Raw genomic sequence first — 23,887 nt, 5'->3', positions numbered from 1 at the left:
CTCAATCTCCAGCCCCTCTCCCCAGAGGTTGGGGAGGTGGGACTGAAAGTTCCAACCCTCTAATCACCTAGTTGGTTCCCCTGGCAACCAGCCCCATCCTTAGGTTACCTAGAGACTTTCCAAAAGTCGCTTCCTTAACATAACAAAAGACACCCTTAGTGTGCTCATCACTTAGGGAATTCCAAGGATTTTAGGAACTCTGTGCCAGGAACAAGTATAATATTCTTATTACAAATCATAATATCACAGGAAGTGATTAGGTCATGAGGGTGGAGCCCTCATGAATGGGATTAGTCCCCTAAGAAACGAGACCCCAGAGAGCTCCCTTGCCCCTTCCGCCCACTGAGGACACAGCAAGAAGATGGATGGCTATAAACCAGACACTGAATCTGCTGGTGCCTTGACCTTGGACTTGCCAGCCTCCAAAACTGTATGAGGGAAATGTTAGTTGTGGAAGCCACCCAGTCTTTAGTATTTTGTTACAGCGGTCCAAACAAGAAGAAACATAACAATATAAGCAGTGAATAAGAACAGTTGTCCCACAGGGTGTTTGTAAAGTGGAGAGGCAGGGAGAGCAAGAGTAGAGCCAGCTCAACAGGGAGGTGTTTCAGTGATCTAAGAAAGGAATGTGGAAGACTGTAGAAGGAAAAGTTCCTGATATCTATTGCTGCCAAACAAACTATCCAAAAACTTAGTGACTTAAAATAGCGATCATACATGTCACTCATGAATCTGCAATTTAGACAGGGCTCTGTGGGGATGGCTTGTCTCTGCTTCACAAGATATCTGGGGCCTCAGCTGAGACCACACAAATTACTGGGGCTAGAACAGCCGAGGACTCACCAGGTCTCTCTCACTTTATGTAGCCCCAGGGCCTTTGCATGTGGTCTCTCCCTGATCCCTCCAGGATGGCAACCCCAGGATAGTTGAATTTATTAGATGGCTTCCCCCATGGTCAGTGTTGCAAGAGAGAAGTAGACTTTCTTAAGGCTAGCCTGGCACGTTGTCACTCCTGCTGTGTTTTATTGCTTATAGCAATCACAGAGCCCTCCCAGATTCAAGAAGAGGGGACCAAGACTCCATTCCTGGATGGGAGGAATGTTGAACAATTTGTGCTCATCTTTAATCTGTCATATAGAAACACGAGATTTGGACTTTGGGAGTAAGAAAGAAAAATCCAGGATGATTCCTAGATTTCCAGATTGGGCCACTGGGTAGAGATAGGCACACAGATAGAGAATTAAATGAGAGTGTAGAATGGGAGAAAACGAGTTAAGTTTTGGATATGTTGAGTTTGAGGTGTCTGTGGCAAATCCCAGTGATGTTAGGAGGCAGTTGAAGATAAAGCCTGAGTGCTCAGGAAGGAGGTCTGACCTCTAGATATGAATTTGGAAATAGTCTTCAAAATAGTACTTTTTTTTTTTGGTGAGGAAGATTGGCCCTGAGCTAACCTCTGTTGCCAATCTTCCTCTTTTTTGCTGGAGGAAGATTGCTGCTGAGCTAACATCTGTTGTCAATCTTCCTCTTTTTGTTTGAGGAAGATCGTTGCTGAGCTAACATTTGTGCCAGTCTTCCTCTATTTTGTATGTGGGACACCACCACAGCATGGCTTGATGAGCAGGGCTAGGTCTGCACCCAGGATCCGAACGTGTGAACCCTGGGCCACCAAAGCAGAGCATGTGAATTTAACCACTACATCACCGGCCTAGCCCCCAGAGTAGTACTTTCAACTGTGGTGTGTCACATACTGCTGTGTCATGATCAGTGATAACTTAGTAACTAATAATAGTTAAAGTCTGTAAAAACAAAACAAAACATAATGCCATTCTCACTTACAGAGAGTATATAGTACTTTCAGTGAGAGAGAAACAGTACAATCTCAGGAGCTTGAAATCCTGATTCAGGAAAAATCTTTTCAACGGTAGTTCTGTTCAATAATGCAGCATTTTCATTCAGCAACATTAGAACCTTTATTACCAATATTGATTGTTCCTACAAGGAAATAAAGTCAGCTTTCTTCCCCATTCCCCAGACCTGCTCCTCTTCCACTGTTCCCATCCATTTATGCACCTGCCATTCACCTAGTTGTCAACACAAAAACATAGGAGTCATCCTAGACTTGGCCCTCTCTCTCACTTTCACCCTAACTCACCAGCTGCCACCGATTTTACCTCCTAAATATTCCAATAACCAATAACCATTCTATAGATAAGAGAGATAGGTGAGTTTTACTTGAGTGAGGGTGAGGATTATAACCCGGAAAGGCCTTTTCCAGAAAGGAAGAAAGCATTCCCAAGAAGCATGGTTTTCAGTACAGTCTTATACCTTTTTATTTTAATTTAATTTAATTTTTTTTTAGTAAGGAAGATTGGCCCTGAGCTAACACATGTGCCAATCTTCCTCTACTTTGTATGTGGGATGCGTCCATAGCATGGCTTGATGAATGGTGTGCAGGTCTGCGCCCAGGATCTGAACCAGCGAACCCCAGGCCACCAAAGCTGAGCATGCGAACTTAACCACTACACCACCGGGCTGGCCCCTAGTCTTATATGTTTTTAGGACAAAGAACATACATCAAACATACCCAGGATACATATTCATCAAAGTTTCAAAGAGGTATTCAGTGGCAAATTAGGAAGTCAACACGACCCTGTTGTCAGGAAAGGGACTAATGTGGACGTTGCCAACAGGATGTAGGTGAGAAAGTATGTATTCTTATTTTAAGAGAGAGCGTTGTTTAATGGTTAAAGCAGACGTACAATGTATGTTTGAGGCTATAAGTCAGGCTTCTTTAGTTCAGTTTTGAACTCGAATAGGTACCCCATAAGCCTCAATATGTGAAAATCTCTTGTCACTTCAAATCTTCTCACTTCCTCTCCACGCCACTCAGGGCCTCATCAACTCTTGCCTGGACTATTTCATTCATTCACTCACTCATTCATCAAATATCTACTGAATGCCTTGTTTGTGCCCGGCACGATTTCTGGAGCGTCGAGTCTAGTAGAGGTGGCAGATGAGGAGTAGAGAGCAGGGGAGCAATTTACAATAATCCAGGTGAGCTGTTGGTAGCTTGGACCAGGGCGACGGCAGCGAGAAGTGAGAAGCAGTCGGATTTTGGATCTACTTTGAAGGAAGAGTAATGGGATCTCCTGACTGATTGGCCATAAGGTAAGAAAAAAAGAGGATTCAAAAATTACTCCAGGGATTTTTGCTTGAGCAATTGGAAGGATGCCGATAAGTGAGGAGTAAGTGGGAGGAGTGAGTGGTGGGGGGAGATCAGGACTTCAGTTTTTGACATGATAGGACTTCCATTTTAGGCACATTAAATCTAAGATATGGAATAGGCAGGCATTCAGGGGAAAGGTTTGGACTGGAGATATGTATTTGGAAATTATAAGCATATGGCAATCTAGTATTTAAAGCCAGAAGACTGGACGAAATCCTCAAGGGAGTGTGTGTAGCCAGGATGAAGAACTGAGCTCTGGGGCACTCCAACAGTAAGAGGTTGGGGGAAAGAGAAGCCACTAGCAAAAGAGTCTGAAAAGCCACAGTCAGTGAAATGGGAGGAATCGAGAGTGTGGTGTCTCAGAAGCCACATGAGGAAAGTGGTCAAGACAGCAATCAATCAGTCAAATGCTGCAGGGGTCAAGCAAGTGCAGGAATGAGAATTCAGTGTGAGACATACTCGTAGTAACGTGGATGTCATTGGTGACCTTGAAAAAAGCCATTTCAGCAGAACAGTAGGAGCAAAAGCCAGAAAAAAAGTAGGTTTAAGAGAGAAGGAGAGGGGCTGGCCTTGTGGTGTAGTGGTTAAGTTCAGCGTCCTCCACTTTGGTGGCCTGGGTTCACAGGTTCAGATCCCAGGTGCAGACCTTCACCACGCATCAGCCATGCTGTAGCCACAACCCACATATAAAGTTGAGGAAGACTGGCACAGATGTTAGCTCAGGGCTAATCTTCCTCAGGAAAAAAAGAGAGAGAGAGAAAGGAGAGAAATTAGAATGCTCTTGAATTTTCCTGTAAAGGTGGGGAGGAGCCCTGAAGTAATAGGTAGTAGCTGAAGAGTCTGGAGATCAAATGAGGATTGTTTGCGGTGGGGAGGAGAAAAAAACAGCATGTTTGTATGCTTAGAGAAACAAGTCAGTAAAAAGAGGGAAAATTTGAAGATGGAGGAGGAGGGAATTGCTGGAATGATGTCTTTGAGCAGGTGATCTGGGGAAAAGTAGAAAGGTTGTTTTTGCTTATGCAAAACAGTTCAATTTATAGTAACAGGAAAAGAAAGCAGAGTATGTGGGTACAGAGGCTGGGAGGGAGGGAGGTGTGGTCGTGAGGGAAATTCTCTTTTGATTGCATCAATTTACTAAGTGAAGAAGCAAGCTGAGAGTGAAGATAAGGATGGAGGTGTTGCAGGTTAGAGGAGTGTGAAATACTTATCTGGGAAGATAAACAGACAAGGAAAATACAAAGTGTTACAATGTCTCCTGGGCAGCTTTATGGGCCCATTCAAGGTTCAGAGTGATGATGGAGGTAGAGGGAGGCGTGTCAGTATAGCTGTATATTTTCCTCCAGGCATTTTCTGCTCCCGATTCGGAGTTAATCGAAGTTGTGGTTTTTACCAGATATGACGAAGACAGAGAGCCAGGCAAGGGAGTAAGCAGAGCAAAAAGGAAACATCAAGGAAGTGAGGGACAGTGAAAAGGTGGTAGGAACAATGGATTGTAGGTGGTGTTGATGCAAATAATCCATAATCAATCTATAAATCAAAATAGGGGTGAGTTTATTATAAGCCAGACCTGAGGACTAGCCTGGGGCCTTCCTTCCCTAAGGAAAGGGCACCAAAGAGGTGGGGTGTACAGAGTGGTTATATACCAACTTGGAACAAAGAACATACATCACATACGATAGGAATGTCCCTTTTACAATTGTCACAAGATGCCGCACTGGCACAGCCGATGGATGAGCACAGCAGTTCAGTGGTCACAAGGTGAGCACAGCAGGTCAGTAATTAATCCTTAGTTTAGGGAAAGATGCTGATCCTAAAGGAAATGCTGCTACAGGGGAGGTTACATCCCTATCTTTAGGGGCATCATTCTTGTCCTTGGGCCATAGTAAATATTTAAAGCAGACGTACAATGCATGCTCAACAGGCTACATCAGGCCCTTTCGGTAGAACAAGGTCAGGCTAAATCAGTTTTAAACCAAATGGCTTCCTCATATACTTCAATATATCCTATTGCTTTTCATTTATTTATCAGTGGGATGGAGGTAAGGCACTGCTCGAGTTGGTGTCCTAGAAGGAGGGAGCTGGAAAGATAGGGAAGAGTGGTCGGTCAGAACAGGAGGAATGAAACAGAGGACACAGAACGGTTGCAGACACTGGTAATAACAAGAATAAGAGCAGTGCTTAACAAACGGTGACCATCAAGGAAAAAAAAACCTTTCCCCCTGAAAATTAGCATTTTCCTCAATATTGAGCATCTACTCGGCCCTCGACATGGGTAAAGCCGCAGTATCCTCCAAACATCCAGACCACGGGTGGAACGACAGGCAAATTCTTTTCACGTACGCAAGGGAGAAGCATTTAGGGAATCTCAGCAGGCTGCACATTTAATGTTTTATTGAACTCATCACTACACGAGAATATGGAATTCATCACACAAGAATTCCAACACAGAGGGCCCCTCTCCTCTTCATTCCCCCCATCGCACGTGTCGCTGAAGGGTGAAGAAAAGGAGACCCGGCGAAGATTCGCAGAGCGACACACCGACGCAGGGAGAGGCGCCGGCAAACTCGGAGTCCGGCAGAGGGCGCCCACCGGCCCGGCTCCCCGGACCCGCCCCTCCCGGGAGGCTCAGCCGCCGCCCGCGCGTGTTTTCGAACAGACACAAGCCCGGCTCCGCCCCCTTCCTGAGGGCACCGCCCCCGGAGGCCTCCTAGCCCGCTGCGGGAAGGTTCCCGCAGGGAGAGCCGGCTCCCCCCGCCCCTTCCTCCTCTGGCTTCCCAGCTGCCGACCCTCACTCCCCAGCCAACGCGACTGCAGGCTCCCGGCGACGCGCCGGGCCCGCCCTCCTCCTCGCCCGGATCCTTCACAGTCCGCGTCTCCGCCGCCCCGCCCCGGAAGTGACGACAGCCGCCCGGCCTGCTGGTGTCCCGTCGGGCCTTGCGGCGGCGGCGGGAAGATGGCGGCGGCGGGAGCCATAGAACGGAGCTTCGTGGAGCTGAGCGGAGCTGAGCGCGAAAGGCCGAGACACTTTCGAGAATTCACCGTTTGCGGCGTTGGTAGGGGAGCAGCCAAGGGGGGCGCGATCCAATCCTTTCCCTTGGGCTCCCCCGGTGGGTCCCTAAATCTCTGACCCCCAGTTCATCTTTCTGAATCCACATGCTTATAGTCCCGGGAGTGTCCTACTTCCTTTTTTCTTCCCCTTCTTTTTGCGTGGATTGTCCATCTATCACCTTCTGCTTTCTCAGCGCCATCAGCCCCTGTCGTCCCCCAAAACCACGTGTGCAGGCTGACCCCTCTCCTTTTGCAGGGACTGCAAGTGCATTGGCCGGAGCAGTCAAATACAGTGAGAGCGCGGGAGGCTTCTACTATGTGGAAAGCGGCAAGCTGTTCTCCGTCACCAGAAACAGGTTCATTCATTGGTAAGTACTGTGTTCGCCAAACCCCCGTGGAAGGGAGGGTTGTTCGGCGTTTGAATTTTCTTGGCTGTTCCCCAGGTGTCATTCTCCAAAGCGGTAATCGACAGGAAAAGAGAAAGAACTGCCTTCTGTTCATATCTGAACCACGAGAAAATTAAGGAGATACAGTTCTAGGAGAGATACCCTCCCAGGCAGCACTAAAAGCAGAGGAAATGTGGCTTAGAGGCTAAAGCCCCAAAGACCAGTTTTGAACATGAACCCATTATGATTTTGTAGTGCTTTACGGCTTCCTTCCTTTACAGTTATGTTTGAGCTTTTACAGGTCAGGCACTGTGCAAGGTGTGTCAGGGAGGAAGTAATGAACAAAATCACCCACTATTTTCCTCGTGCAAGATGTATCAGTGTAATAATAGATACTGACTCGCCTTTCATGGGACAGTTAAGAAGGAAAAAGAACTAATGACCACAACATAGATATAAATACAAGTTTTTGATATTTGCCTCAAAGGAGAAGTGTAGGGGTTATGAGAGGATAATGGGAGGACCAAATATTATTGGTGGGGGCTGGGAAGGACTTTGAGGAAGTCACCTTTAACCCCAAATCTGAAGGATGAAAAGTTAGCCAGGCAGGGGGTTGGGGGAGAGAGCAGTTCAGCAAGTGGGATCACCATATGCAAAGTCCATGAGGTGGAAAGAACTTGACAGGTTTGAGAAACTGACTGAAGGTCTGTGTGGCTTAAGTGCAGTGGGTAAAATGAAAAGTGATGTGACAGATGCTGAGACAGGGGGTAGGCCGAACTCAGATCATGGAGGACCCTTAGATCCCTTTTAAGGTTTTTGGATTTTAGCCGAAGTACATTGAGCAATCATTAAAAGGTCTTAAAAGCTTACTAACGTGATCAAAATTGCATTTAGAAGAATCAGTCTACTTTGTGGAAAGTGGATTTGAGTTTTATGGCTATAATACAAAAGAAGAGTTTCCTTTTATGATGGCCGTAGTAAGAGATGCTGGTGATCCAATTGTGGGAGTGGCTAGGAAAAGAGAAATAGGTGGATTCAAGATACATTTAGAAGGTAGATTCAGGGGCCAGCCCAGTGGCGCAGCGGTTAAGTGCACACATTCTGCTTCGGTGGCCCGGGGTTCGCCAGTTTGGATCCCAGGTGCGGACATGGCACCGCTTGGCAAGCCATGCTGTGGTAGGCGTCCCACATATAAAGTAGAGGAAGATGGGCATGGATGTTAGCTCAGGGCCAGTCTTCCTCAGCAAAAAGAGGAGAATTGGCAGCAGATGTTAGCACAGGGCTAATCTTCCTCAAAAAAAAAAAAAATTGAAAAAGAAGGTAGATTCACTAGGACTTGGTGATAGATTGAATATGAATGGGAAGGGGTATGAATGGGGAGGGGGATGGTAAGGAAAAAGGAGGGAGCAAGGATAACTCCCTGGTTTCTAGTATGACTAACCAGATACTGGGCAGAGGGATTGCCATTTACTGACATATAGAAGATTGGTTTTGGAGAGATGTGAATAATTCTTTTAGACGTACTAAATTTGAAGTATCTGTAGCAGCCCTTTGGGAATGTCATATAGGTGTTGAAATTTACAGGCCTGGGGCCGGCCCCATGGCCAGGTGGTTAAGTTCGGGCACCCACTTCAACAGCCCAGGGTTTCGCCGGTTCGACTCCTGGGTGCAGACATGGTATTGCACATCAAGCCATGCTGAGGTGGCATAGCAGAACTAGAAGGACCTACGACTAAAATATACAACTGTGTACTAGGGGGCTTTGGGGAGAAGAGAAAAAAAGAAGATTGGCAACAGATGCTAGCTCAGGTGCCAATCTTTTAAAAAAATGAAAAAGAAAGAAATTTACAGGTCTGAGGCTCAGAAGAAAGACCTATGTTAGAGATACAAATCTCATTTAAGAAATATTTTTGAGTGCCTGGTGTAGTCTAGTTAATGCTTAGGGACTGGGAATATGGGAGGGACAAAGCTGACAAAGTCCCTGCTCTCGTGGAGGGAGACAAGCAGTAAACAACAGTAACCGAGGAAACCAAATAAATGTAGTTTGTCAGGTGATAAGTGGAATAGAGAACGGGGAAGCAAGGTACGAGGGAAGGGGGATACCTGTGGGAGTTAATATATTATATGGGTTAGGCGGGCAATACCCTGGGATAAGTTGACATTTGAGCAGAGGAAGTAAGGATATTTGGGGGACAAGAATATCAGGCAGAAACTTCCAAGAAAAAGGAAGAAAAAGTGCAAAGAACTCTGAGACGGGCTTGTTTGTCATGTTCAAAGAATGACAAGGGGACAGGTGTCTGCAGCTGAGTGAAGAAAGAGTAGGATAATAGGAAACGTAGCCGAGGGCCAGATCAGGGCTTTGTCGATCATTTTAAGGCTTTGGGTTTTACTCGAGTAAGATGGGAGGATTGTAAGTGGAGAAACGACATGATCTACTTGTGTTTTTAAAGGATTGCTGTGACTCTGGGTTGAGAAGAGAGTGTAGTGGGAAAAGGGTGGGAGAAAGGAGACCAGTTAGAACGTTGGTGCCACAATCCAGACAAGAGATGGTGGCGGCTTAGACCAGGGTGGTGTTGGTAGAAGCAGTAAGAAATGTTCTGAGTGTGGATGTGTTTTGAAGGTGAATGTGTTAGAATTTACTGTTGGATCAGATGTGGGGTATACAGAAAGAAGAGTCAAGGGCGACCCCCAGATTTTTGCCTCAAGCAACCAGAAGTTATAAAGAAGCCATTAATTCAGTTGGAAAAGAGCCCAGGTAAGCAGGTAGTTTTGTTTCTTTGTTTTTTGGGTTTGCTGGGTCCAGGAATTCTGTTTTGGACAGGATTAGTTTGAGATAGTCAGATATCCAGGTGGAAGTGCTGAGGCAGTCATCAGGAGTTCTGTGGAGAGTTTGGGCTGAAGATACAGATTTGGGAATTGTTGGCATTAGATGGCGTTCAGAGTTGTTATACTGAATAAGATCACGTATAGAATGAGTATAAATCAGGATTTCTCAGCCTCTGCACTGTCAGCATTTGGGACCAGATAAGTCTTTGTTGTGGGGGGCTGTTCTGTACATTATAGGGTGTTGAGCAGCATCTCTGGCCTCTACCCACTACATACCAATAGTAACCACCCACCCACCCACCCCTACCAGCGTGACAAGCAAGAATCTCTCCAGATACTGCTTTATGTCCTTGGGGAGTGGGGCAGAACGGCCCCCAGATGAGAACCACTTGTGGAGGGAAGAGAAGAGGGCTGAAGACTGAACCCTGGGGCACTCCAGTATTTAGGAAGATGAGGAGCCAGCAAAGGAGGCTGAGGAGTAGCTAGTGAGGTAAGAGTTGAACAGAAAGAGTGGTGTCCCAGAAGCTGAGGGAAATATTTCAAGAAGGAGAGTGAAAAACTGGTAAATGCTGCACGTGGATCAGACATAAGAACATTGACCTCTGCGTTGTGTAGGTCCTTGGTGACCTCGTCAGGAACTGCTCCAATAGTGGTGCAAAAGCCCAAGTGGAGTGGGTTCAAAAGAGAAGATGAGGGGCCGGGCCCATGGCCGAGTGGTTAGGTTCATGTGCTCTGCTTCGGATCCTGGGCGCAGACATGGCACCGCTCATAAGGCCACGCTGAGACGGCATCCCACATAGCACAACCAGAAGGACCCACAATTAAAATACACAGCTATGTACTGGGGGGCTTTGGGGAGAAGAAGGAAAAAGAAAAAAGAAAATCTTAAAAAAAGAGAAGAGAGGAATTGTGCATATAGAGCTGTCGAGGAGCAATCCTATAAGGGAAGCAGAGAAATCCAATGGTAGCAGGACGGCAATGGAGGAGCGTAGAGGAAATATGACAGTCTACTTGTGTGTAGTCAAGGGCAACCACTAGAGAAGAGGAATTAAAGAAACCGCAAAAGTGCGGTATTAGAAAAAAACATGGATATTCAAATCATTCAGAATTGTGGCAGGAGAAGTGTCAGAGAGAGTGATAGTGAGCCAGGAGCTAAAGTCTTCAAGGAGTGAGAGCTAGCTGTAGATAACTGTGATGAGCAGGAGTAGCAGGTGGTATCTGATGGCATGAGCTTCAGAGCTGAGTGGTTTTGGCAGGGACGGAACAGTGGCCTGGAGTGGTGCTGGGAGCCAGCAGGACATCTGTGCCTTACCCTGAGGCCCCACTGCAAGGTAGCGTGCTAGAGAGAGCTGCCGCCATTAGAGAGGGCGCTGGGGGATAATGTCCGCAGGGAAGATCCAGGACTCAACTTCAGCCATAAGGTAGGAAGGTTAAGCAATTGTTCAGAGATGAGGTTGATCCAGAAAATTGTACTGATGACGTACCATGAGTTACCAGAAGCGGAGTAGCTCTGGGGAAGCCTCAGAGCTCAAATGGTGCTTAACAGCCGTGGGAGTGGATAAGATGTGCTTTGGGAGAATGTGTGCAGTGAGCAGAGAGGAAGGCCCAGGATCACGGTTTGAGGATATCTAGTATGCAGGGGTCAGGTCAAGGAGAAGGAGAGGGAATGCCCAGAGATCTGGAACTAAAACCCGGAGAGAATAGTGTCAGAGAAGTCAAGAGAAGAGAGTTTTAAGGACAGACGGTGAAGTCTGTGGAATGCTGCTAAGAGATCAAGTAAGAAAGGACTGGAGAGTCCGTTGGAATTGGTATGATGACCTAGGTAAGATGAGGGAGGTGAGGAAATAGAGAAAGCCTGGCTCTGGAGGGGAATGAAGAAAATGTGATAGCTGGATGGGAGGCTGGAGTGGGGTGATGGAAAGGGAGAGGCCAGGGAAGAGCATATTTGAATGTCGATGGAAGGCTCTGGAAGAAGGAGAGACGTGTGGGAGGAATATATTTGAGAAAGTCAGAGATTGGCCTTTAACTGCTGGGAGGAGACTTGCTCTTTCTGGAAGGATGTGGGTAATAAGGTAGATGAGGTGATGGGAAGTTAGGGCATTCCCAGTGTGGTGCTTTCTAAATGGTTCCAAAACTACCACACGGCAGAGTTGCATCTGAAGAAGAGTCTGCCTTGCATCTTAGCAGGAAGAAGTAAGAGAAGTGGAAATACCCACATTTATTTATTAAGGTCACCCTTAGTTTGAGGCTGTAGTAATATATGTGGAGGCCACGTTCTACAAGTAATGGAGGTATGTGGTGTGAATTTTCATTAAAAGTAGAGTTTAATTGCATTGAATATCGTTCTAAATAAATGGACTATCAAGTTTGGAAATGCCTCCATTTAACAGAGACTTGTATAGTAAGATGTGAAATTTATGCTGTGTTTTGAAAATCTACAAAATTTGCTGGTTTGGATTGTAAAAGTTGCTTTGAATTTGTTTATCCAAAATTTTCAATTTGGGAGCGTTCGCTGGGAAATTATTCCCGTATATTTCAGTGCAATGGTCAATTAGAAAGAAAAGCATAAACTTTTTAAACAAACGTCTCTCTTTTTGTAGGAAGACCTCCGGAGATACATTGGAGCTGGTGGAAGAGTCATTGGACCTAAACCTGTTGAATAATGCAGTTCGCCTCAAATTCCAAAATTGCAGCCTCTTACCCGGAGGGGTTCATGTCTCTGAGACTCAGAATCACGTGATAATCTTGATACTAACCAATCACACAGTGCACAGGCTACTCTTACCACACCCTTCCCGGATGTATAGGAGTGTAAGTTGGTTAAGTGTAATATCTTTTATTCCCCAAACGGCTCTGGCTGTCACACATTTAGTGCTGGAGCAACATCCTTTGGAACTGAAGGAAATTTGGATTCCTTGTTAGCCTTCAAGAGCATACCTTGATAGTTACTATTTAAAATGGTCAGACACATTTTAAGTTGAAATAGTTTTCATTAAAAAGAACAGCTTTCTTTTTAAGCTTGACCATTTTTTACTTTAAAAACTTTTGTAGCAATTGAGAGGAACTGAGCAGAATTCAGCTTATTTTCACTTACAGATTTTTCTTTTTAATTACTCCACAGGAGTTGGTAGTTGAAAGTCAGATGCAATCAATATTCACTGATGTTGGAAAAGTTGATTTCAGGGATCCTTGCAACTATCAGTTAATTCCAGCAGTACCTGGACTCTCCCCGAATTCTACCAGCTCAGCAGCCTGGCTTAGCCATGATGGGGAGGCCCTGTTTGCTCTGCCATCTGCTTCGGGAGGAATTTTTGTTCTTAAACTACCTCCTTACGACATACCTGGTAAGAATGGGAACTGGGTGTGATTTAACTTGAAACAAGGAGTGTTGGCGTTAAAACAAACCTTAGGACCAGACCCGTCATCCGATGCAGGACTTGCTTCTATACCATCCCTGAAGTGGTCATTCATTATTGCTTGCCTTAAGAGTCCCTATGGCTTTACTGTTTTTTCCCAAGAAGGCAGGATTTTATAGAGTGGATGAGGAACTGTAAAGCTGACTGGAATATGGGAGATAAGATAACTTTAAGACAGCTATCCTAAGGCCTGTAGTAGAGAAGAGTTGACTAGTTGGCTACCTTCTGGTTGAGGTACTATAACTAAAATAAACTAACTGAAACAAGGAAGTTTAGCTGCTGATAGCCTGCTGCAAGTCACCACTGCCTCTTGCCTAGGTCATTGCATTTGCTTCCCAAATAGCTCCCTAGATCTGTCCTTACCCCTCCACAGAAACTTCTTGGGCAGATGGTACTTTTAAAACCCACAATGAGTCATGTCACTCCGCTGCTCAAAGCCCTCACATGAGGGCTGTTCTTCAACTTGCTCTAAATAAACCCAAGTCCTTCCAGTGGCTTACGGTGACCCCCTCCTGCCTTCCTAACCTCAGCTTCTCATTCTTTCCCTCTCACCTTCTCTGCACCAGCCGCATGCCTCTTGGAATTCCTTGAACATACCAGGCACACTGCTACCTCAGGCTTCTGCCTGGCATAGTCTTTCCCTTGCTATCAGCTTTGCTCATTCCCTTGACTCCTTTAGGTCTTTACTCAGTGTCCCCTCAGTGGGGCCTTCCCTGACCACCCTTTTCAAAATTGCACACCCTCCCTCCCCCCAGCATTCAGTATATACCCTTTCCGTGTCTTATTTTTCTCCGCTTATTAACCATTCTGCTTAATTTGTTAACTGTCTGCTTTTCCTCTCCTCTCAATGGAATATAAGTGCCATGAGGACAGGGATTTTTGCTTTGTTTGTTTACTGCTGTAGCTCCAGCACCTAGAACTGCGCCTGGCACATGAAAAGGTACCCAGTGATTCTTTTGGAAAGAATGAAGTGATTCTTCTGAGCAGTGATACGCGTTACTGTTTGTAAAATGGCAAAAATTTTCCCTAGGAATATGTTAGTGTTAGTTTTATTGATATCTCAAATAATGATTCACAGTATTTCAGGTGTGATATATGTGCAAAGGTACACCCTAAAACTTGCTTAGTAGAGAAATGTAGAAGCCTGTCACCTGTCACAGAGACCTTGTTCATGTCGCATCCTTCTTGCCTTTGGGTTTCACTGAGTATCCTCAAGAGGTGCCTTGGATACCATTGGTCTGTTTTCCACTTTGTAGGGATGGTGTCAGTTGTGGAACTGAAGCAGAGTTCAGTAATGCAGCGATTGCTTATAGGCTGGATGCCGACAGCTATCAGGTGAGTGGTGTCTGGCAGGTAAATCAAAGGCCCCAAGAGTTTAATTCTTCTGCACTGCTCAGCACCTATTAGTGTTTCTAGTCTTTCTCCAAAGCATTCTACTGGAAGGGAGTCTGTCCAACGTCACATTCCGTCTGAGGAGAGCCACACTCCAGAGCCCACTTCATTTGGGATTGGACACTGACAGCAGAAAGTGGCTTACTGTATATGTTCTCACAGTATCCACTTGGGTGCTCTGCTCTGACTTACCAAATCCAATTTTGTGTAATATTAGAAGTAGAAAGCTTTTGATGGTTAGAACAGTATTCTGTTGTTATGTAGAGCCTTTTAAAATTTATCATAGTAATTGGTTATAAATCAAATAGAAAATGTAATTATCTTATACCAGCATATAAACTGTTGCTCCTTCTGTTGATTGAGTGTACATTTGTAATTTTATTTTATCTCTTTAATTGCAAATTCTAATGATCAGGTGATTTGTAAGAGTAAAACTCTAAGACTTGGCCTTGTGTTTTTAGAGGTGATCAGGGGCCTTCAGATCGTCCCCTCAGTCTTGCTGTTCATTGTGTTGAGCACGACGCCTTCATCTTTGCTCTGTGCCAGGACCATAAACTACGAATGTGGTCTTATAAGGTAAGTGCTATATTTATAGTTACTAGAAGTTAAAATAGGATTGTAAATTGTAAGAGAAATGAAGTAAATGTTGCTGCTTCTCATAAAGATTTTCAGATTGCTTAGTTTGGAAATTATGGGCCATTGCCAGATTTAGACAGTTTCATTTGGCTTTATTTTTTAGACATTTTCCTCCTAACTTTTTTTTGTCTTTTTATTTTGAAAATTATGAATCCTACAGAAGAGCTGAAACAGTAGAATATTCTCTTAAGAGGGACAAATGTGTTTTTAAAATGCAAGTTGGTAAAATAGTTTTTAAGATGCACAAAAAAGTTGATGATTGAAGAGATATTTTCATCTCAGCCCTTAAAAAAATCTGTAGGGTCCCTCAGTGGATGAGCTAGAGAGTGCTAGAGAGAATGGATGTGCATCCTTTAAAAGGGGAAGAGGGTTGTTTTTGTAACCTGAATATTCTTTGATACTACTAATTAACTTATCTTGGGCAGGACCAGATGTGCCTGATGGTGGCTGACATTTTGGAGTACGTCCCTGTGAATAAAGACCTCCGGCTCACTGCTGGGACTGGACACAAGTTACGACTTGCTTATTCCCCTTCCATGGGACTCTACCTAGGGGTGTACATGCATGCGCCAAAACGAAGCCAGGTATGAAGCAGATAAGACACATGTCGGGTTATTCCCTATGTACCAATGTGGGGAAGCAGCTGTAGGCTCACTGAGTATTTAAGCTCTTCACGCCAACTTAGATGTTTCATGTGTTATGTTCGTGGAGATGGTGGACTTTGTGCTAATATGTAAGTTAAAAGATCTTGAAGGTCATCAGGATGAAAGGCATTAGAGAGTTTAGAGGAATGCGAAAGGATAAATTAACTAGAATTAAGCAAGAGCAAATTTGGAAGTCTGGGTGAAAAAGTGGAGTTATAAAAGGGATGTAGGTGTTGTTAAGTGGTTGAAGGGAAGTTAATTTTTAGAAATAATTTTGCTCATCATCCAAACACTAGCTGTTGTATGTAGATGAGGTATTTAGGATGTAGTACAGTGGTATAATCTTACAGTAAACAGCCGTTTGTTGAGTATTACGTGTTTGACGTCGTGCCAGGCCCATTACGTACACTAACAGCAGACACTTGAACTGTGCTTGCTCTGGGCTCACGTGCTACACATATTATCAGTTTAATCCTAATAACATTCCAGTGAGGTAGGGTTTGTCCTTGTCTCTCTGCTGGAGCTCTGATTCCCCATGCTGGTGCTGCCCCACTTGGGTGCCCTCCTCACTCTTGTTGGGCTCCAATACCCCAGTCTGGGTTGCCTCTCCATAGGAGTGCCTTCCTTGCCTTATTTGGGCCCTCACAGCCTGGACTAGGCCACCCCATGCAGTGGACACCTCCTCCCCTACTTGGGCTCTACTGCCCAGTGCAGACTGCCACTCTGTGGACGCCCTCCTCATCCTGCTCGAGTTTCCGCCCTGCAGCAGGCCTCCCATACGTGCAGAAGCCCTCTCACCCTGCTCATGCACCTGCACCCTACGCCAGGCCACTCGCAAATGTGAATCCTCTTTGTACCTCCTTGGGCTCTTCATACACCTCACGACCCCCTCCTCGGGCTCAATAATTTGCTAGAGTGGCCCACAGAACTCAGGGAAGCACTCACTTACATTTGCCAGTTTATTGTATGATAAAGGATGTAGATGAACAGCCAGATGAAGAGGTGTGTAGGGTGAAGTCAGAAAGGTCCTAAGTGCAGGGCATGCCACCCTCTTGGCACACAGTTGTGTTCACCAACTCAGAAGCTCTCCAAATCCCATACTTGAGGGATTTTTATGGAGATTTCATCACACAGGCATGATTGATTATTAACTCAGTCTCTAGCCCCTTCCCCCTCCCCAGAGAATGGGGTTTGAGGCTGGAATTTCCAAGCTTGTAATCATGGCTTGATCTTTCTGGTGACCAGGCCGCATCCTGAAGCTGTCCAGGAGTCACCTCATTAGAACAAAAGGCCTTCTATCACCCAGGAAATTCCAAGGGATTTAGGAACTCTTTGTAAGACACTCCTGTCACCTCCATCACCCAGGAAATTACAAGGGTTTTAGGAGCTCAGTAACAGGAGCCAGGGGCAGAGATTAACATATATATTTCTTATTATTTCACAGATTCTGATAGAGGTTGTGATGGTTCTGTAGATCGCATTGGAAAGCATTGCCATCTTAGCAATATTAAATTTTTTGATCCGTGAACTTGGGATGCTTTTCCATTTATTTAGATCTTTAATTTCTTTTCTCAGTGTTTTATAGTTTTCAGAGTATGTTTTACAGTTCTTTTAATTATTTTATTCCTAGGTATTTTATTCCTTTTGATACTATCGTAAATGAAATTTTCTTAATTTATTTTCAGATTGCACATTGCAGATTTATAGAAATACAATTGATTTTTGTATATTGATCTTATATCCTGCAGCCTTGCTGAGCTCTTATTAGTTCTGCTGGTGTTATAGAAATCCTTAGAACTTTCTCTATAGAAGATAATTTCATCTGCAAGCAAAGATAGTTTTACTGCTTCCTTTCCCATCTGGATGCCTTTTCTTTCTTTTTTTTTCCCTCCTTAATTGCCTTGGGAGGATCCTACAGAGACCTGACATCTTGTTCCTGATCTAAGGGAGAAAGCTCTCAGTGTTTCACCCTTGAGTGTGATGTTAGTGTGAATTTTTCATAAATGCCCTTTATCATGTTTAGGAATTTCCTCTATACTCCTAGTTTGTTGAGTGTTTTTTGGGTTTTTTGTTTGTTTAAAGATTTTATTTTTCCTTTTTCTTCCCAAAGCCCCCCGGTACGTAGTTGTATATTTTTAGTTGTGGGTCCTCAGCATGGCTTGATGAGCGGTGCCATGTCTGCACCCAGGATCCAAACCAGTGAAACCCTGGGCCACCCAGGCAGAGCGCATGAACTTAACCATTCGGCCATGGGGCCAGCCCATTGAGTGTTTTTATCATAAAAGGGTATTCAGTTTGGTACCACTGCCTTGATTCATGTTAAGACACCAGTAATTGTTTCCATCATTGCTTTTGCATCATCAGTGCAAATATCAACACAGTATAAAGGGCAAATAATGCCGTAGTGGTATTATGAAAAGAGTTTTGACCTCACTGACGCCCTGAAACAGTCTCAAGGACCCTATAAGTCTATGGACCACATTTTGAGAACCACTGCTTAAAAGTTAGGTCCAAATTGAATGTAGGAGCGGTGTCACATTGAGCAGGGCTATATTATCTCCTTTGTTTTGAGCATTGTGGTTCTATTAGTGAAGCCTAAAATCAGATAAGCTTTTTTGGCGCTTGTGCCTATTCGAATTATAATGAACTTGTGGTCTTTTTTTTGCCTCTTGACAAAAACCGCTCTTCAGCGTGTTTTTCTCCCTGATCTGCACATTTGAAGTTTGGGGTTCTTTTTAAATCTCTGTAATATTTTGCATCCGTGCCTATTAATTTCATTTGTTTCTTGTTTTTCTTGTGGTTCCTTGGATTCTAATTCTGTTAAATGTATTAACTCAATTGTTCCCAGCATCATGTCCTTATTCATGTTATAAGCGTGCCATCTGTATTTCCATCTAAGACACTAATAAAAATCTCAAATGGAAGTCCTGTGGACCTATGGTATGTCCATGGAATGGTCCTGGCCCACAAATTCTTTGGTACCAGTTTGTAGTAAGGTACAGAAAGTGAGAGAAAGCATTTAGAAACTTTCATAGTGATTTGACATTGCCACAGACATCACATTTGAGGTTTCTATATTTTATAAAAGTATTAGTTTGCAATGGATTGGAAATTTAAAAAAGACAAAACCTGGTTCATTACCATAAGTAGTTTGGGAAGCATTGTACCAGACCAGTGTTTTTCTAGCTTGTTTTTTGGCTAGAATCTACAATAAGAAGTGTTTTGCATTACTAACTAGTTTACACATATGTAATGATGGACCATATAACAAAAAAATTTTTCATGAAACATAATTTACCTTTACAATGAGTGATGAACTCTGATTCTTTTTTTCTTTTTTTTTCTTTCTAACATTGATTGGGACCTGCTAAATGGATTTGTGTCCTTTTAATGGATTGAGATGTGCAGCTCGTAAAAAACATAGCTCTAGGGGCTGGTCCCGTAGCCAAGTGGTTAAGTTCGCGCACTCCACTGCAGGCAGCCCTGTGTTTCGTTGGTTCGAATCCTGGGCACGGACATGGCACTGCTCATCAAACCACGCTGAGGCAGCGTCCCACATGCCACAACTAGAAGGACCCACAACGAAGAATATACAACTATGTACTGGGGGGCTTTGGGGAGAAAAAGGGAAAAAAATAAAAAAATCTTTAAAAAAAAAAACATAGCTCTAAGCTAGGATGCATGTGAGCACTACATGTATTTTTCAATTTTTGTACACTCCTATTTTTTGCTCCAAAGGCAGTTTCACTATTTTCCTTAGCAGTTCCTTTTGAACAGTTGCTTATGTTATAAGGATAGAATCATCATCACTGTATCAGTTTATAGTGAATTTTCTTTGTCAAAAAAGTTATTTAAAATGTTATCCATCAAATATTTTTGTTTGTTTGTTTTGTTTTGTTTCGTTTTGTTTTGGAGGAAGATTAGCCCTCAGCTAACTACTGCCAGTCCTCCTCTTTTTGCTGAGGAAGCCTGGCTCTGAGCTAACATCCGTGCCCATCTTCCTCTAGTTTATACGTGGGACGCCTACCACAGCATGGCTGCCAAGCAGTGCCATGTCTGCACCCGGGATCCAAACCAGCGAACCCCGGGCCGCCGAGAAGTGGAACGTGCGAACTTAACCGCTGCGCCACTGGGCCAGCCCTATCAAATGTTATTTTTGAGCTTGCAGTTTTTCAGCAGTGGAGCTAAATACTAAACGAACTATGGGGTCTTATTTTTAATAAATATTAAGTTGATTTGTATTGTGTGTATGTTTTAAATAATCTCTGGTACTTTGGTAAAAATGTAAACTTAAAAATAAGTTTTTGACCATAATGAGATACCACCTCACCCCATTAGGATGCTACTATCAAAAAACACTCACCATAAAAAAACAAGAATTGGCAATGATGTGGAGAAATTAGAACTGTTGTACACTGCTGGCAGGAATGTAGAATGCTGTAGCCACTGTGTAAAACAGTATGGAGGTTCCTCAAAAACTTAAACATAAAATTACCATATGATCCAGCAGTTTCATTTCTGGGTATATACCCAGAGAAATTCAATTCAGGGTCTCAAAAGAGGTATTTCTACACCCATGTTCATAGCAGCATTATCACAATAGCTAAAAGATGGAAGCGACCTGAAATATCTATCCACAGATGAATGGATGAGGAAAATGTGGTATATGCTTACAATGGAATATTAATCAGCTTTAAAAGGAAGGCAGTTCTGGGGCTGGCCCCATGGCCTAGTGGTTAAGTTCAGTGCGTTCTGCTTCCGCAGCCTGGGTTCAGTTCCCAGGCATGCACCTACATCACTCGTCAACGGCCATACTGTGGTGGCGATCCACATACAAAATGGAGGAAGATTGGCACAGATGTTAGCTCAGGGCCAATCTTACTCAAACCAAAAAAAAGGAAGAAGGAAATTCTGACACATGCTACAATATGGATAAACCTTGAGGACATTATGCTGAGTGAAATAAGCCAGTCACAAGAGGACAGATAGTGTAAGATTCCACTTATGTGAGGCACCTAGAGTAGTCAAATTCATAGAGACAGAAAGTAGAATGGTGGTTGCCAGGGGCTGGGAGAAAGGGCAGAGGGGAGTTATTTAATAGGTATAGAGTTTCAGTTTTGCAAGATGAAAAAATTTTCTAGATCCAGTTGCACAGTAATGTGACTGTACTTAACGCTACTGAACTAGACACTTAAAAATGGCTAAGATGGTAAATGGTACGTGCATTTTGCCCTAACTTGTTAAAAAAATTGGTTTCTGAGTGATAATAACTCCTGTTTAGAAAAGCAGCGTGTTGATTATTTTAAGTACTGAATTATCTACTTGTGTTTTGACAGTTCTGCGTTTTCCAGCTGGTGAGCACTGAGAATAACCGCTATAGTCTAGATCACATTTCCTCGCTCTTCACTTCTCAGGTAGGCTGGATCATCCCTTGCTTGTCACACGAGAAGTGCTGGCTCGCTCCACTGTGTTGTAATGGGATGGATCTTGTAAAATGGGATATTTCATGATGTATGCACAGCATTTCATTTGGGTTTTGCCATGTTCACCTGGTACTGTCTTTTGTTTTTATGCATTTACTTCTACCAATAAAAATTTAAATTGCCGTAAACCAGTACCTTTTCTTGCTTATTTTAACCTTTTTTTTTCCCCTCCTTTCCTCCCAGGAGACACTGATTGACTTTGCCTTAACCTCTACCGATATCTGGGCCCTGTGGCACGATGCTGAGGACCAAACGGTTGTGAAGTACATCAACTTTGAACAGTACGGGCCGCTTATCTGTCATCCTTACCTACCACACGCAGTGTTATACTAAGAGAAGACAAGACAGCTTATTATTTAGAACCAAAGTTGAGAGTTTGCATTTAAAGGATTCAGCCCAGGGTTTGCCTGTTGTTAGCTATTTTCTGAAGTGCCTTCGTTAGCATTTTATGTTATTTCTTATCTTTTGGTTTTAGGACAAAATGAGGATTTTTAGGGTTGGAATAAGGAAAATACCATGTTCTTGGGGGAGATAGCAAATATGCAAAATACTTCAATCTAGGAGTTTTCTTTGCTTCCAAGCAAGGACTATTTCTGATACCCTCAACTTCTGAAAGGTACTGCGGCCCCTTTGGGTTCTCAGTTTCCTCATTTAGGATGACAAATAGATAAATACAGTACTTCTCAAACTTTTTTTAAAAACAGTAAACACTTTTTTTCAGGAGATAATGAACTCTAATGAAACTGGGATTTTATGAGTATAAAATTATAGCAATTTAATGTGTTGATAATCTCTAATGTTAGATATATTTGGTATCTAGTATTTTTAATATACGTGATATTGGTTTAAAATTTTTTAGTAGTTACAAAACACATTAAGAAAAACAATTTTGAATCAAACACTTGTGTACCCCTGAAACAGCTGTGGAGTGTTCTCTGGAACCCAGCTTGACATCCCCAGAGCTAAATGAATTGAAACTTGGGGGTACCTCATAACCCTATGTTCTAGAATAGAATTCTAGGCATGATTGCCCCCAGATTTCCCCTAAGCCACACCTCAGAAAATATGAGAGTACTCCTGATAGATGGCATTCAAGCAAAGTGGTAGAAAGGCAAAGAATCTGGTCGGATAAGAGATTTAATCCTGTTATGCAACTTACTGGCTGTGAGAAACCCTAAACCTCGATTTCCACATGTACAAAATGAGGGTACTCCGTCCTTTAAAGAGTTAGCATGAGGCGCACATGAATAATATCCAGAACTGCACCTAGCACAGTGTCTAGAGTACAGTAAATGCAGAATAAAAGTTCGCTATCATTTGTGGGTTTGTGTTTAGAGTTTTAATTTCAGGAAGATGCCTGTTAAAATGGCTAGGAGCCTTCTGTAAAACCAGCCTCCACCAAGAGTAAGTGTGTGGTCTTTTTTTCTTCAAACATTTTTAATAGAATTGACTGAGCAGAGGTTGAGTGATGGGGCCTCCCCGCTCAGACAACTGCCGACAGCGTAAGCTTCATTTGTGTTCCTCTTTTGTGTGTAAACTGATGGACTTTGTTTTCTCTGTAGTAATATTGCCGGTCAGTGGAATCCAGTTTTCATGCAGCCTCTGCCAGAGGAAGAGATCATTATCAGAGATGATCAAGACCCCAGAGTAAGCACCGCTGAAGTCTTATGTAAGGGGATGATCTGCCCTGATCTTAGTTTGAGAAGAATCAGTTGTGTTAGTCAGAAGTCTTTTCAGCTGCAGGTGAAACTGATTCAAGTGTAAAGGGGAGAGTGTACTGGCTTGAACGGCTGAGAAGGTCAGAGTTACCTGGCTTCAGCCAGGGCTGGAACAGTGCCTTCAAGGCTTGCTCTCTCCTTTGTCTATTCTGCTTTCCTATTTTGATTTGGGTTTATTGTCAGGCAGGCTCCCTGAGAGAGCTTGTATTCTGTAAACTTAGCAACTTCAGAGGAAAGAGTGCCTCTGTCCCGGGTCCTAGAGTTGACACTCAATGGCCTGGCTTGTCATGTGCTCATTCCTGACGTAGACACTGATCAAAAGGAATAGAATATTCTGGGCTTAGCATGAGAAACTTGTCTACCTGGGGCTTGCTATTCTAAGGGTGGTGAAGTCAGTTGATTATGGATAGAGAAGGAATGGTTCCCGAGAGAAAGATAAGGGGAAACAGATTCTGGGCAGGGACAGACGCTACGTGTCCACTGTACTAACGGTGTTGGTACACGCAGATAAACTAGAAGTCAGATAAATTCTGTTAGAGGTATATGCTCTGAGGAAAATAAAAGGTAATGAAGTGGAGAGCAGAATAGGCCGATCTCCCTGTTTTTCAGGGACATCTTCAGAATAAATGGAAGAAAAAGCTTTCAATTGATGCATTAATGTTAAAATGTATTAAAAGAGTATGGATCTCGGGTCTGAAACAAGGACTGTTCGTAGGATTGGAAAAGCCGCTTTAAGTATCTGAAAGCGAATATTGCTAATTTCTAATCCCAAAACTTTATTGGCACTTGACTTTCGCTAAAAGCCAAAATCATATGCTGATGATTAAAATCTTTGTTTTCTCCCTCATTTTGGTCATTTTATTATCCTGCAGAACCTTAGTAGAAGGAAACTTGAAGGAAGGTCAGTCAGGTTTGCTCCTTACTGGCAAATCCGGTTTATGAAATTTGGTCAAAATAATTAGGCAATATGAGACTTTCCATTTTATTCTCTCTACTTCACTCCTCTACTTGTGAGAGCTTATTGCAGTTTTTTGTTTTTACATATAATTCCTATTATTTTTGGCTCCTTTTCTTTTATATGTGAGCCATAAAATGAGTACTTTGTGGATGTG

The 23,887-nt window shown here is 43.5% G+C and overlaps 1 protein-coding gene across 1 annotated transcript in view; it reads left to right on the top strand.

Moving 5' to 3' along the window:
- The first annotated feature begins 6,145 nt into the window (after positions 1 to 6,145).
- NUP160 (nucleoporin 160) overlaps positions 6,146 to 23,887 on the top strand; it is a 44,840-nt gene continuing 27,098 nt past the window's right edge. Inside the window, exons 1-10 of the mRNA XM_046644021.1 lie at positions 6,146 to 6,279; positions 6,531 to 6,642; positions 12,087 to 12,297; positions 12,608 to 12,830; positions 14,159 to 14,237; positions 14,756 to 14,870; positions 15,356 to 15,514; positions 20,911 to 20,988; positions 21,241 to 21,338; positions 22,620 to 22,704. Coding sequence (XP_046499977.1) covers positions 6,180 to 6,279; positions 6,531 to 6,642; positions 12,087 to 12,297; positions 12,608 to 12,830; positions 14,159 to 14,237; positions 14,756 to 14,870; positions 15,356 to 15,514; positions 20,911 to 20,988; positions 21,241 to 21,338; positions 22,620 to 22,704 — 1,260 coding nt within the window. The 5' untranslated portion in view covers positions 6,146 to 6,179. The remainder of the gene's footprint in view (positions 6,280 to 6,530; positions 6,643 to 12,086; positions 12,298 to 12,607; positions 12,831 to 14,158; positions 14,238 to 14,755; positions 14,871 to 15,355; positions 15,515 to 20,910; positions 20,989 to 21,240; positions 21,339 to 22,619; positions 22,705 to 23,887) is intronic.

Source organism: Equus quagga, chromosome 17 (genome assembly GCF_021613505.1).
Source record: "Equus quagga isolate Etosha38 chromosome 17, UCLA_HA_Equagga_1.0, whole genome shotgun sequence".
In the NCBI taxonomy this organism is placed as follows: Eukaryota; Metazoa; Chordata; class Mammalia; order Perissodactyla; family Equidae; genus Equus; species Equus quagga.
The sequence above is the reverse complement of the archived record's forward strand: the minus strand, read 5'-3'. Positions and strand labels throughout refer to the sequence as shown.